The sequence below is a fragment of the Xylocopa sonorina genome, chromosome 12, assembly GCF_050948175.1.
Source record: "Xylocopa sonorina isolate GNS202 chromosome 12, iyXylSono1_principal, whole genome shotgun sequence".
Classification (NCBI taxonomy): Eukaryota; Metazoa; Arthropoda; class Insecta; order Hymenoptera; family Apidae; genus Xylocopa; species Xylocopa sonorina.
Window position 1 is genome coordinate 5,344,552 of NC_135204.1, and position 12,500 is coordinate 5,357,051.

Genomic DNA, 12,500 nt, shown 5'->3' on the forward strand with positions numbered 1-12,500 from the left:
GCAATGCCGCACCCGATGCAACTTCGTTCAAGTTGAAAGAAAATAGGATGACTCGACAAATATAACACGCTGTACTTAACTGCTAATTCGTTTCTTTAAGCATCTTATCGTACTGTCAGCACAGTCACGATACGCGAGATTACATGTAGATCCATTTAAACATTATTACTCGGGAATTGTTTACGAGGTAAAAAAAAAATGAAGTTTATTTTCGGCATCTGATATCCCTTCTAATTAAGAAAATTGTACGGCTTTACGTAAATAGAATTTCGTGTCGAATTATCAAATGTTAGAGGAAAGGATTCAAATATTTGTAAACCGTTTTAACATGTATACAAAAAATCGCTTTATTTCAAAGCAATCGTAGTAGTAATGGGTTTTATAAATTGTTAGTTATTATATTACATATGGCAATAAATATTTTAAAAAGTTGGAAAAAATATTCTACAATATTTTCACAGTAATATAAAGTTGTAATGTACTCCTGCATTATGTACATATTTATACAAACTTATGCATGTACAGAATAAAGAACACGCTTATTAATAAATGTAACATTTCCTGTAAAAATGTAATATTACAATTTTTAAGTATCGAGTGAAAAAATGACACGCCGCGGAATTTATATAATGTAGCAAAAAATGAACGATTTCTTCGCATTGTAATTTTTCCGCCATGCTACAGTTTTTTCGTACTTGAAACAAAACGAAAAACATCGTGAGAACTATTGCTTCTTTCTTCCGTTTCAGCATCACAGAGCGATTCACTCTTATTTCTCTATTCGCTTCTTTTAAACTTAAATAATAAAACATTTGCCAGTAGAACGCGCGAAGACATAGAAACAGTTGGTGTGGGATCACATTATCAGTGTTCAAAAGTAGTAACAATTCTTTTCCTTTTAATGTTATCAGACTTACAATATTCTCATGTGCATTCCTTATCAACACGTATTAATTTTAGTGAACAGTTATTTAAAAGAATATTACACGCATAGAAAATTTCTGCAAGCATACATAAAACTTAGTTTATACGAATAATTCTGTTCGTATTAAATAACGTGTATAATAATCGTTTAACTTGTAATTCTATAAATATACTCTGTACTTCTTTAATGTGTACGTAACATACACATCAATGAAAATTGCACACTAATAATTCCGTATTTCGCGTGAATCCTTTACAAGAAGAGAGATGAGCTTTATACAAAAAGTTCAATATAACCAGTGTGAAAAAATATTAATTATCATTTGCTTTCATTTTTCATTTTTTCCCCCTTTATAAACAATAACTACACGAGCATATAGTACTCAGTATAGTTTGAAATGTAACTTAAAAATATATTATTCACAAAAATTTATACATGTCCAGTTTTCTTTTCTTTTTTTTGAAAAAATAAAATGTTACAATAAATTTTAATGAAACTTAGTAACTGTACAATTCACAATCCAATGTATGTGTGTAGTTTGCACATTCTTCATTTTTTTCTAAATTTTCAAACAGCATTTTATATTATTTATTGAAATAAGTATCTTTAAAAAACATTTATATATTTTTTTTAATTAAAAATATTCTCATGTGCATATCCTTCTGTTAATACTGCATTACGTTTGTTATTATTACTTCTCAATTAATAATTACGCAAATTATAACGTCTTTGAGAGTTCCTTTTAAAATACATTTAACATATCTTCTTAGTTGATTACAATACCAATTTCATCTCTCCAAAATTTATATACATTAAATTTAAAGAACGTCAACCGATTGAAAACTTTGCAAGTTTTCTAATATAATATACATCCAAGAAATAAAAATAACTTCCAAGATTACCAATTTGAACGTTTCACGAGTTAATGAACTTTCGGAATAAATTTTAAAGATACTATGCGTTTAATAGTTTACAGATTTCTTTCTTTTGGTCACATCAGTATTTTACATTGATTAAAGTTTAAAAATATTTGATTCCAATACAATGTAGAACGTATCGCTAGAGATCAACAACTAGGACTCCTTTTTTTTGCATTATATAAAGTACAGAAAACATAATTTAACACCTGAAACTACGAATTACTAGCTATACCTGATTAGACCTCCTACTTCTGCGAGAAGAACTTGAAAATAATGGACGTGGTTTGTATAAGTCATCGCTTGAGTAACGCTGGCTGCTTCTTTGCCGGCTGTAATTACATAATAAACTCGTTACGGTACGATCAGCGAAATTCTATTTATGTTTTGACTAAAACATTGTGATAACTCAAAAATGTATAGATTTAATTGTTTACATTGCATACAGGGTGCAATTGAAATTGGTGACTAAACTTTGTTATTGTATTTTAGTCTCCTGGGGATGAAAAAGGATCATTTCTTCAAAATTCCCCTCCAAAATGTTAATATTCTTTTGACGATGAACTATTGTAAAAGTGGTTAAGTCTTATTTTAAAAAGTGATGACACTACTTGCAATTTTACGCGTGCTAGCCATTCTTGTTAAAACTCTAGTAATAAAAAAATGTTCTCAAAAAGAAGTTGCCAAATCCATGGTTAGAGAATCCTTTTTTATCCTTGAGAAGAAGATACTTTGGTTACACCCTGTATAATGTAATACATATCCCGGCAATATCCTGTATAACATACAATACATAATTTGTTGATTTAAATGTTATTCATCTAATTAAAGTTAAGTTTATTTTATTATATATATTTAATTGATAGATTAATAGCTTCTAGACACACAGATGATTTTTCTTTACAGACAGAAACCTTAAAGAAAATTTGTCATAAATCTAAATACAATAATTTAATTTGTTACATGCATTTAGAAACAGAACAGATTTCTTCAAAAATATAAAGGATCTGTGATTTAACTAACTATTCAATGTACCTTTTGTCTTCCTTAATCAGATTTGAAGAAGGTAATTTTTCACTTGTTGCAGATACATCACTTTCTGGACTCAAAGGCATAACAAAATTTTCTCCATTCGAAAGTCCTTGCGGAGCACATGTGTTTGATTGAAGCCTTTGTTTTTTAGGTGGTACCAATTTCCTCTTCTTTATGTTATTTAAAGCTTCGTCGCTAGGTAAACTCAATGCTTTTTTATGACCATCGTTGTTATTATTCGAATTGTTTAATAATATATCCGTTAAAGGACTAGAAGAATGCTTGCGTTTTGGTAAAGGAGGTGCCATAGCTTTTGGCATCGAGGATACAACTTGCCCCCCTAAACTCACTATTATATCCTCTATGGAACTATTACCCACTAGTTCCAATGATTCTAAGAAATTAGAGAATTTTTCCGATTTCTCATTATCCACTTTGAAGTAACGACAATCTTCATTATCCTCAGTCGTCCTTGAAGTGGATTGTATTGCCTGTAGTTCCTCCTTAGTTTGTCTAATACCGCTTCCATTGCTCGTATCCCCACTTAAATTAGAACTATTACTTTGAGTATCTTGGAGAACACTTTCATTCCTAAATTTTGATGTCGTAGGCATTTCTATAGTTTTATTATCGTTCGAATAATTCGCTTTCTCCTTTCTTATACTACTCAACGGTACTTCTTCTTCTACTCTACTTTCTTCTTTTCTAACAGTATCGAGATCGAAACCATTCGATTCACGAGACGTTGCATGCTTTTCTGATTTAAATGCATTGTCTTCTAGCTGTGTTTCCGCTTCCGAGCATGTTTCTTTTACTTTCTCTACCTTCGCTATTATATTGCTATCTGTTTCCTCTGTTATAGAAGACAATGACTCTTTATTTTGTGATTCTTCAGTTCCTTTATTGTCAGACAGTTTTGTTTCAGTCTCGGAGACTGATTGTTGGCCAGATACTTGTTCTGACGTTTTATTAGGAAGTGTTTTGCTTAACGATTGCCTTATACACAATTCAATATCTGACAGTTTTAATTTCAGATTAGAATGCGTCTCTAACAAATCTTTTGTACCGGCTTCCGTTTGTAACATCATTATCGATCGTTCCTCTAACGTCAAGTTGGTATGATTTTCAGGATACGGCTCTTCGTACTCCTCATCCGGTATTTCTATTATCTGGACACGTTCCTCATCCGGCATACTTTCAAAGTTGTCGTTATTCATTGTATTATTCGACTGCGTTGGTCCTTCCACCTTTTGCGTAACTTTCTTCTCCACTTTTTTGTTCTCTTCTTTAAGCTTCTGCTTCTCTATCTGTTTCCTAATTTTCATTAACTTCTTCGCTTCGTGTATATTCTTCGCGAACTTCGGCTTCTTCACCTTTACTTCTCCTGAAGTACCATTATCATCTAGCAACGCTCGTTTCTTCAACGGTAAATTAACGTTGTTAAGCTCCGTGTCTTGTTTAACTTGTATCTCGCAATTGTTAGCGTTATCCGTTTTGTACTCTGCATGCGATTCTGCTGATTTTTCCGATTTAGAATTTTGCTGCTGCTCCGATGATAATTTCATATCGCTCGTATGTATTTCTTCGGTATTGTCTGACGCTTCGCTACCGGAATTACTGGTGTGATTCGTTTCTTTGGAGAAAGTTGACGTGCCCGATTTACTGTTCGTAATAGTGGAACTGGCATTGCTAGACTGCGAGCTTTTGCTGCTCGATCCATTGGACCCGTCTCTATCCGTGGAACGTCGGTCGTTCGAATTTCTTCTCAAACTAGAATGATCATCCTTTGGCTTTGACTTTTTCTCCTCTCTTCGTTTTTTATCCTTGTGCTGCGACTCGCTTTTACCATCCTTTTTGTTATCTAATTTCTCATTACGCGTTGAGCTTTTACTTTGAGCATAATTTTTTATATCTTTCTTACCATTCAACTTCTCGCTATTTAACTTTACATCTTTCTTCACCTCAGACTTCTCGATTTTTTCTTCCTTTTCAGTTTTTACAACTTTCTTTATATCCTGTTTATCCAACTTCTCCGTTGAATCTGATTTGGTGCTGGCGTAACTTTTAGACTTTATGTGGTCTTTAGAACTACGCCTTTCGTCTCGTTTACCCTTATCTTTATCTTTCGATTCGCTTCTTTTCTCTTTTCCATCGACTATTTTCTCAGACGATTTAATAGTTTTGAGTTCGTGAGAGCTAGACGAAGAGTTTTTGGATGAACCTTTATGATCCTTTTTGTACGATGTTTTGTCCTTCGGAGAGTCCTTTTTTTCTTTATTTTCCTTGTTTGATTTTGATTCTTTGATATCCTTGTTTAATTTCTCTTTCTCTGTTAACTCTTTCTTCTCCCTGAGCTCTCGAATCTTTTCCTTGTAGAGATCTTTCAAATCTTTGCCTTCTTTACTGATGTTATCTTTCTTCTCTGTTTCTTTTGTACTGACTTTAGCACAATTATCTTTCTCCACATCTTTAATCTTATCCGCACTTTCTTTCGGTTGGTCACTTTTATCTTTAGTCTTACTTTTGTCATACTTGTCGTACTTTGAAGTACTGTGACTCCTTTCCTTCTTTTTGTCACTACTCCTATCTCTATGATGTTTACCGTCTTTCACGTGATTCTTATCCCTCGATTTCGACTTGGGCTCAGTATCACGGCTTTTCTCTTTGTTATTCTTCTGTTCGTACTTATCCTTTATACCGCTATCCGTGGCGTCGCGGGAGTTTTCTTTGGAGGATAAACTGTTCCTAACACTTTTCGAATCTTTAACATCCTGTACATCTTTACCTTTATTTAGTTCAAAAATATTCTTATTACTTTTATTCTTGTTAGAATCGTATTCTCTGACAGCTTTGAAGTTGTCCTTGATATTTTTAACATCACATTTATTATCTTTAGCAGCATCCTCTTTCAGCGCATCGTGTATCGGTGTCGACGCATGATTCGAGGATCCAAAGTCAGTTACGATCGATAAACGAGAGTCGGAGGAGACTTTGCTCAGCTGCGAGTCTTGATTACTGTAGTCGAAGTTGTCCCTTGATAGCTCGTTACAAAAATCAGGACTTCTAGATCTATGGCTAGTTAGTTCAGATATACCGGATAAATGTGAATCGTTAGAATTGTTCGATTCGTTCAGGTTCATAATATCAATCGGCTCAAAAGTGGGACTGTCCTCTTCGTCTTCCTCCGTTTTCTCGTCCGACTTTCCAGATGTATTTAAATTTAAATTACTACCAGTCTTATTAAAAGATTTATCGGTTTCGTCCAATGCTTTCTCCTCAAAAGAAATTAGCCCATTTTCAGTTATTACGTTATCCTTGTTCTTCTCGTTGGAACTTTCCTCTTCTTGTAATTTTTGTTCGTTGGCCAGCTTCGCATCTTTTCTTATCTCTAAACCTTCCATCGCATCTACAGACTCCAAAGATACATCCTTCAAACTATTCTTATCAGACTCAGGCGAGACCGGATCCAAATCTTTAGGCAACAAATCTTTAAGGCCACACACACCGTTTTTCTCTTTCGCCTTGGGCCTTTCCATTCCTAGAAATTTGTATACTACGTCCTCGATTTGAGGCATGAAGACGGAGTATATTTTTGGATTCACTACTTGATCCACTATACGCTCCACGCCGGCATCTAGATAAGGAGCCTCGTTTATCTGTTTCCGCAATGTGTCTCTTAACTGGTTCTTGTTCAAATCTGGCTTCCATGATTGCTTGCTAAGAAAAGAATTTACCGATCCTTCAACTCTTGTATGTAAATTTTGATATGCTGGCTGTAACAAGAATAATATGAAATCGTTAGTAATATCGTTGCGCATATATAACGTTATTAACCGCTATTGATTAAGATATCGCAATTATTCACTCATATTTGCTACTCTCTTAACTTGATTATTATGTAAACATTAATGCGCATCATTTTTTCATAAAAAATCATAATATCCACTTCTATTAGACTCGTTATCGTTCATTACCAATGTCAGATATCGAACTACAATAAACAGACTATAAACAAAAGGCAAACAATTTCTAAGCAAAGAATCTCATGACAAACACACGAATTATAAGAAAATAGTTCGATTTTACTTGATTCGTACAATATATCATCAAATTACACGTTGCATTCAACTTTATTGGGTAACGCAAGATACTTATATCATCGTAACAAAGATCAAGTTGAAGTGATACAAAAGATTTTATTGCTGTACTCGAAATGTTAAAAAAATGGTGAAACAAACGCTGGTTTTTTAAAAATAATGACTGCGTGTCACCGTTTTCCCGTGTAAATAGTTTCGGCATTGCGTAAAGTTCGTATAACGTGCGTATTGTTTAAATACACAATGCATACCTTTGTATCAACATCGGCGATACATTCTTTACGAAATTGATCGAAAATTCCTTGAGATTTAACTTCTCCAACAATGTGATCCACTAATCGTGGATCACCCGCTAACAGCGTGTTGGACAAACCCAACTCCATCATAAATGTACCGTTTAAAATGATTATAATTCACTTTAACGCTAAACAATTGCTCATTTTCACCGACGAACTCATCCCGTGTAACAATACGTAGCCATAGCCTCTGGCTTTCCGTCTAGGTTAAACGTTACATCTGTGTGTGTGTCTGTAAATGAATTGGAGTCAGTGATGCCAATCCTGCTGTTCCTTTATTCGCAACCACGAAACTACGTGTGAGTCAGATAGATGGTCGAACTCGATGGTATTCTCGCCATTACCAGATAAAATGAAGTTACTGCAAACATTTATTTTCGCTTCTAATGAAAATGAGGCTACTGCAAACATTTATTTTCGCTTCTAATAAAAATGAAGTTACTACAAACATTTATTTTCGCTTTAAATAAGAATAAAGTTATTGTAATAATTTATTTTCAATCTAAAATTAATGTTCAATCTCTTAAAGTTATTTTAACTTGTATACAATTCAGTTCGAGAGAATTGCATAGAATTTAGTAAGAATCAGTTCTATTTGATGAGCCAAAAACCATCTAGACTAAAGTCACTTTTCATTGGTCAATGTATTCCGCAACGCATTCGATTAGCGTATCGCGCAAGTACACTTGTCGTATCGCACGAATATAATAAAAATTACCGCTCGAGGCGTTTCTCGATAAAAAAGATTTATGACTCTAACCGTAGGTGTTTAAGTTTATCGCATCGGTAGACGCATCTGCAATATGTATACTTTGGATCCTGTAGTGTTTAATGCGGTTACCTGTTCAGTGTCAAATGGAACTTGTTTGTTACTCTGTTAGTCTAGCGTCGTGCTTTTAATTAAGACTACGTTTCGCTGCTTTCTAGTTATGAAGAGAGTAACACTTTTTGTCAATGGAAACAGTGTTCCAAACGGCAAGGTGGCTGTGATTTTATTCATACTTATAATAAATTATGTTTCACGCTTCGCTTTTCGTTTCCATCGAATCCCCAAGCGTTAGATTTTGCCAAGTTTTGCTTTTTCGTCGTGGCTATGCGTACATTTGGACAGTATACAATTTTGTTACCAATTATGCGTGTTATTTAAGTTGATATTTTTGTATAACATAGAGAGCGTAGATTATTGTACTCGAGACCTCTCCTGTGCTTTTTTATAACGTAAACAAAGCTCGAACGAGCATGTACTTCGCAATCATTTTTCTCACACGACGTAGGTCTTCTAGGTTATTTTCTTTCGTTGGTATTTATACTCGCGTAATGTTCAACTTTACGAAAGAATAAGTATACTTTTGTTTATATAACGCTTTTCAATTAATGTCACACGGTATATTACTACTGGATAAAATGTGCTTTCTTTATACATGGTGTACAAATTGGTATACAATAACATTTTGATAGAGAAGAAGTAAATTCAGAATATAGTTTTATAATTGTTAGATTTTATTTAATTTGAAGTCTTCTTCTCTAATGATAGTCTTGTATTTGCTGTTGACGATTTGTATGGTTTAAGCTAAAAGTGAAAGAATCTAAGGAGATTGATGTAATGAATTTTTAATAAAATTTGCATTAAGATTACCGAATTTTTTTTAAAGGATTAAGTACATGTAGATAGTTCGAATGTTTCCTAATTTTTTTGTACCTTTCGTTATATATAACACCTACATTTATCAACCAAAAATTTATTCAGGTGATTATTTTAAGAAATTATAATATTTCAAGTATCGAAAATAAATGATGTATGTAGAACTTTTTATTTTTCTGTTTCAGGTGTTTATGGTAAACGATTCATTAGATGAATTGCTAACAGCAGCCGGTTCGAAATTTAATATCACTATCAAAAGAATATTTAACGCCCAAGGCGGAGAAATCGATGATGTTAATTTACTCCGGTAAAAATAAACGATATACTCTAATATACTCGTGTTCAAAAGTATTAAAACGTTCTATTTTTTTAATGAATTTTTAATGCATGACGTTTATTATTGCTGCGAAATCTTATTGTGTACTATTCAGAGGTCAGAAGTTTCTCAGGCTAGAACAGATCAAGAGGATTGCTATTTCACTGACTCTCGATACTTACATCTCCATCGTTCTCTTAGAAAAGAAGTGTCGTTTCTACTCTGACCAAGAGACTTCTTTTGACTTACGCACAGTATACTATTAATTAAGTCCAAAATTGTAGTTTTGAGTCAGTTTGAATAATTAAGATTTTTAAACTTTTGAATGATTGTGTATATTTTATTTACATTGATTTTATCATTCACTCAAATGTTTTAAGTTTCATGTGAATAATAATAATGATAACAATATTAATATACACAATTTTAGTAAAAGATGGACTTTTTTTAGGGATGATGATGTTTTATATGTTTCATGCGGAGAAGATTTTATTCCAAAGGATAAGATTTGTACTAAAAGTCAGCTAAGCATGCATTCAGAATGGATAACGCTGAATGTTGGTGGAAAATATTTTACAACAACCAGAGATACCTTGACAAAGAAGGAACCCATGAGCATGTTGGCCAGGTAAGCGATTGTATCTTAAAAAGGTATTCGATTAAATTCATAAGCGCTGCTCATTTTGTAGAGAATTTAAAACAATTACTTATAATATGAAAACGTAGAATGTTTACAGACACTACGGGCACAGAGCAAAGAATCTTACCTAGCAAACAAGATAAGAACGGTGCATTTTTAATCGATAGAAGTCCAACGTACTTCGAGCCATTGTTAAATTATTTAAGACACGGGCAGATAATACTTGATGCTAATGTCAATGCAGCAGGTATACTTCTTATTATTTTGTCTATTTATATTTCTGTTCATAATTCAGTATTCAGTTTGAATTGTTATATATTGATTTTGATAAATATATTTTTCAAGATGAAAGTTAATGAATTGTTGCAGGTGTTTTGGCAGAAGCACGTTTTTATGGAATTGAAGGTGCTATTGAAATATTGACAGCAATGGCCGACGAAGAGGAGCTTCAGAGAAGCGGTTTGGTATCTTTCACGCGGAAAGATGTACTCAAAGCAATTATGTCAACGCCTACAACCTCAGAACTCAGATTTCAAGGTGTTAATTTTGTCGGTGCTGATTTGTCCAAGTTAGATCTTAGGAATATTAATTTTAAGGTAATTAATTTTAAGGTTATTATAACATTATTAATTAAACGCTTAGAGTTCTAACTTCATCCAGCGTACACAAAGTGTATAATAAGTAAAAAATAAGTTGTATAAATTTAAAACAATATATTTTGTTATATTTTTTCAGTACGCGGTTATGCGAGGTTGTAGCTTGGCCGGTTCAAACTTATCGGACTGCTGTTTCGAACGAGCAGATTTGTCTCATGCGAATCTACAAGGTGCCCAGTTAATACGCGTAAGAATGTTGTGCGCAAATTTAGCTGCCGCCAATCTTCATTCGTGCAATTTCGAAGATCCTTCAGGATTGTCCGCTAATATGGAAGGTGTGAATCTTAAAGGTGCCAATCTCGAGGGCAGCATCATGGGCGCCGTTAATTTGAGGGTAGCCACGCTAAAAAATGCCATCCTAAGGAATTGTATCCTGAGGTCAGCTGTTTTAGCTGGAGCCGATTTAGAGGTACTTTTCTTAACTATAACTATCCAGTTTTGGTTATTTTTATATTAAGATTGAGTCATTTAAATCTGTTGCAGTGCTGTGACTTATCAGGATCCGATTTACACGACGCAAATTTGCGCGGTGCTAACTTCAAAGATGCGGCGTTTGATTTGATGTTAACGCCGTTGCATATGTCACAAACGATACGATAAACACGGCTTGGCTTCTGTGATGTAGATATTTATTTATCTAATAGGGTAACGATCATTTCAGTTAAATAATCCTTGTAGATGTATAACGCGTGTGATCATCAACGCAATGTGAGCGCCTAATTTTTCTGCTTGCATGCGTGGCTGTTGCATCCAACTCGTGTCGCGTTATGAATCCACGGTCTAGCACAGCAATCGATGGTCTAATGGGTTTATATCTTTTAACTGTGGTCTCTTAAAAATATATACCTATATTATGGGTATATATTTATCATATAAAAATATAAATTAGTCTATTCACGTGAATATCCAATGGTCCAATTCGAGGACAATAGAAGAACAACGGACGTTACGACGTTATCGTAACGATCAGCAAAAATAAAAGTATGATGCATTGCTTGTTACTTTGAAAATAGTAGAACTTTGACGTATCGATTATCAGAAAAGATGGCGAAAAATATTGAGATGAGTAGCAATTGTGATATAGTTAATCATTTCACTCGTCGATTTGTTAACTATTACTTCGCCTGTTTCTGTACTTTTGTACACAGGTCCACGTTGCAACGTGTAACGTGAATTTCTATAAGCAATGGACAATTATCATTTTGGAACTTTATTTTATATCGCATTACGCAAATACGAATTGACCTTATTCGCTATATAAATATTTCCAGGAAGTAAGACCGTATTAGGGAAAGGTGTGAATATTTCCTTGTCTATACGTAATTATCAAGATTCAATGATGAGAGTATGCAGTGACTGTGTGTAAATTGAACGGATGTATGATAATAGTGTAAGTAATTTATACTGCTCCATCTAAATAAAACATAAGGTATTTAATTTTGTTTGTTGTGTAACACTGCGATAAATACGCATTTATTGTTTTTTGTGTTCTACGTGATTGTTAAAAATTCAAAAACGTATTTATTTTAAACGTTAGGGTATAATTTTGTTCTCTTTTTATAGAAGAAATATAAAGAAACTAATATAAACAGCCGAATGCACTCGATTTATTTTTATAATTGAATTGTGAATTATAATTAAAAGCAAAGAAAAACATTAAAGGAGAATGTTAAACTGAGAAGTGGAAGGGGGAGAGAGAATAGGAGAGGAGAGAATAAGTGGTGGTCGTAGATTTTAAAAGTGTTCAGTACCTTGAATCAATCACAATTTAATTGAAATTGATATTGTTATCGCGCCATTTTTCTTATTTCAAATTTTTATTGTAAGTAAATTAATATTAAATTACGCGCCAATAAGCGCCATAGAACCCTTGCTTATCGACTGAGCAATAGTCGTTCTACTATCTTGTTAACATTTGTACTTACATTTTAATTGTTATTTACTAATTTTACGTTTTATCGTTATTTATTAGTCTTTAT

The 12,500-nt window shown here is 33.3% G+C and overlaps 2 protein-coding genes across 4 annotated transcripts; one reads left to right on the top strand and one right to left on the bottom strand.

Annotated features, from left to right (window-relative positions):
* Positions 1-744: 744 nt before the first annotated feature.
* Positions 745-7,491, bottom strand: LOC143430050 (uncharacterized). The gene is made up of 3 exons (XM_076906022.1): positions 7,223-7,491; positions 2,878-6,647; positions 745-2,174 (listed from the first exon to the last, which is right to left on the bottom strand). Exons 1-3 carry the CDS (start codon positions 7,355-7,357, stop codon positions 2,072-2,074), a joined length of 4,008 nt encoding a protein of 1,335 aa, XP_076762137.1. The 5' UTR covers positions 7,358-7,491; the 3' UTR covers positions 745-2,071.
* Positions 7,492-8,118: 627 nt separating this feature from the next.
* On the top strand, positions 8,119-11,628 carry LOC143429662 (BTB/POZ domain-containing protein KCTD9). Of its 3 annotated transcripts, none has more exons than XM_076905341.1 (7): positions 8,119-8,247; positions 9,095-9,216; positions 9,677-9,853; positions 9,952-10,112; positions 10,235-10,461; positions 10,601-10,930; positions 11,005-11,628. In XM_076905341.1, exons 1-7 carry the CDS (start codon positions 8,197-8,199, stop codon positions 11,119-11,121), a joined length of 1,185 nt encoding a protein of 394 aa, XP_076761456.1. In that variant the 5' UTR covers positions 8,119-8,196; the 3' UTR covers positions 11,122-11,628. The 3 variants fall into 3 exon arrangements, with proteins under 3 accessions (XP_076761456.1, XP_076761458.1, XP_076761457.1); XM_076905343.1 differs by having other exon boundaries at positions 9,712-9,853; XM_076905342.1 differs by having other exon boundaries at positions 8,124-8,143.
* Positions 11,629-12,500: the final 872 nt, after the last annotated feature.

Excerpts from the sequence above, each read along its gene's own strand:
- LOC143429662 (XM_076905341.1), top strand. The coding sequence starts at position 8,197 with ATGAAGAGAGTAACACTTTTTGTCAATGGAAACAGTGTTCCAAACGGC. Across the intron at positions 9,854-9,951 it reads CCCATGAGCATGTTGGCCAG|AATGTTTACAGACACTACGG; the intron begins GTAAGCGATTGT and ends ATGAAAACGTAG. Across the intron at positions 10,462-10,600 it reads TTAGGAATATTAATTTTAAG|TACGCGGTTATGCGAGGTTG; the intron begins GTAATTAATTTT and ends ATATTTTTTCAG.
- LOC143430050 (XM_076906022.1), bottom strand. The coding sequence starts at position 7,357 with ATGATGGAGTTGGGTTTGTCCAACACGCTGTTAGCGGGTGATCCACGA. Across the intron at positions 6,648-7,222 it reads TCGCCGATGTTGATACAAAG|CCAGCATATCAAAATTTACA; the intron begins GTATGCATTGTG and ends TTCTTGTTACAG. Across the intron at positions 2,175-2,877 it reads CTGATTAAGGAAGACAAAAG|CCGGCAAAGAAGCAGCCAGC; the intron begins GTACATTGAATA and ends ATGTAATTACAG.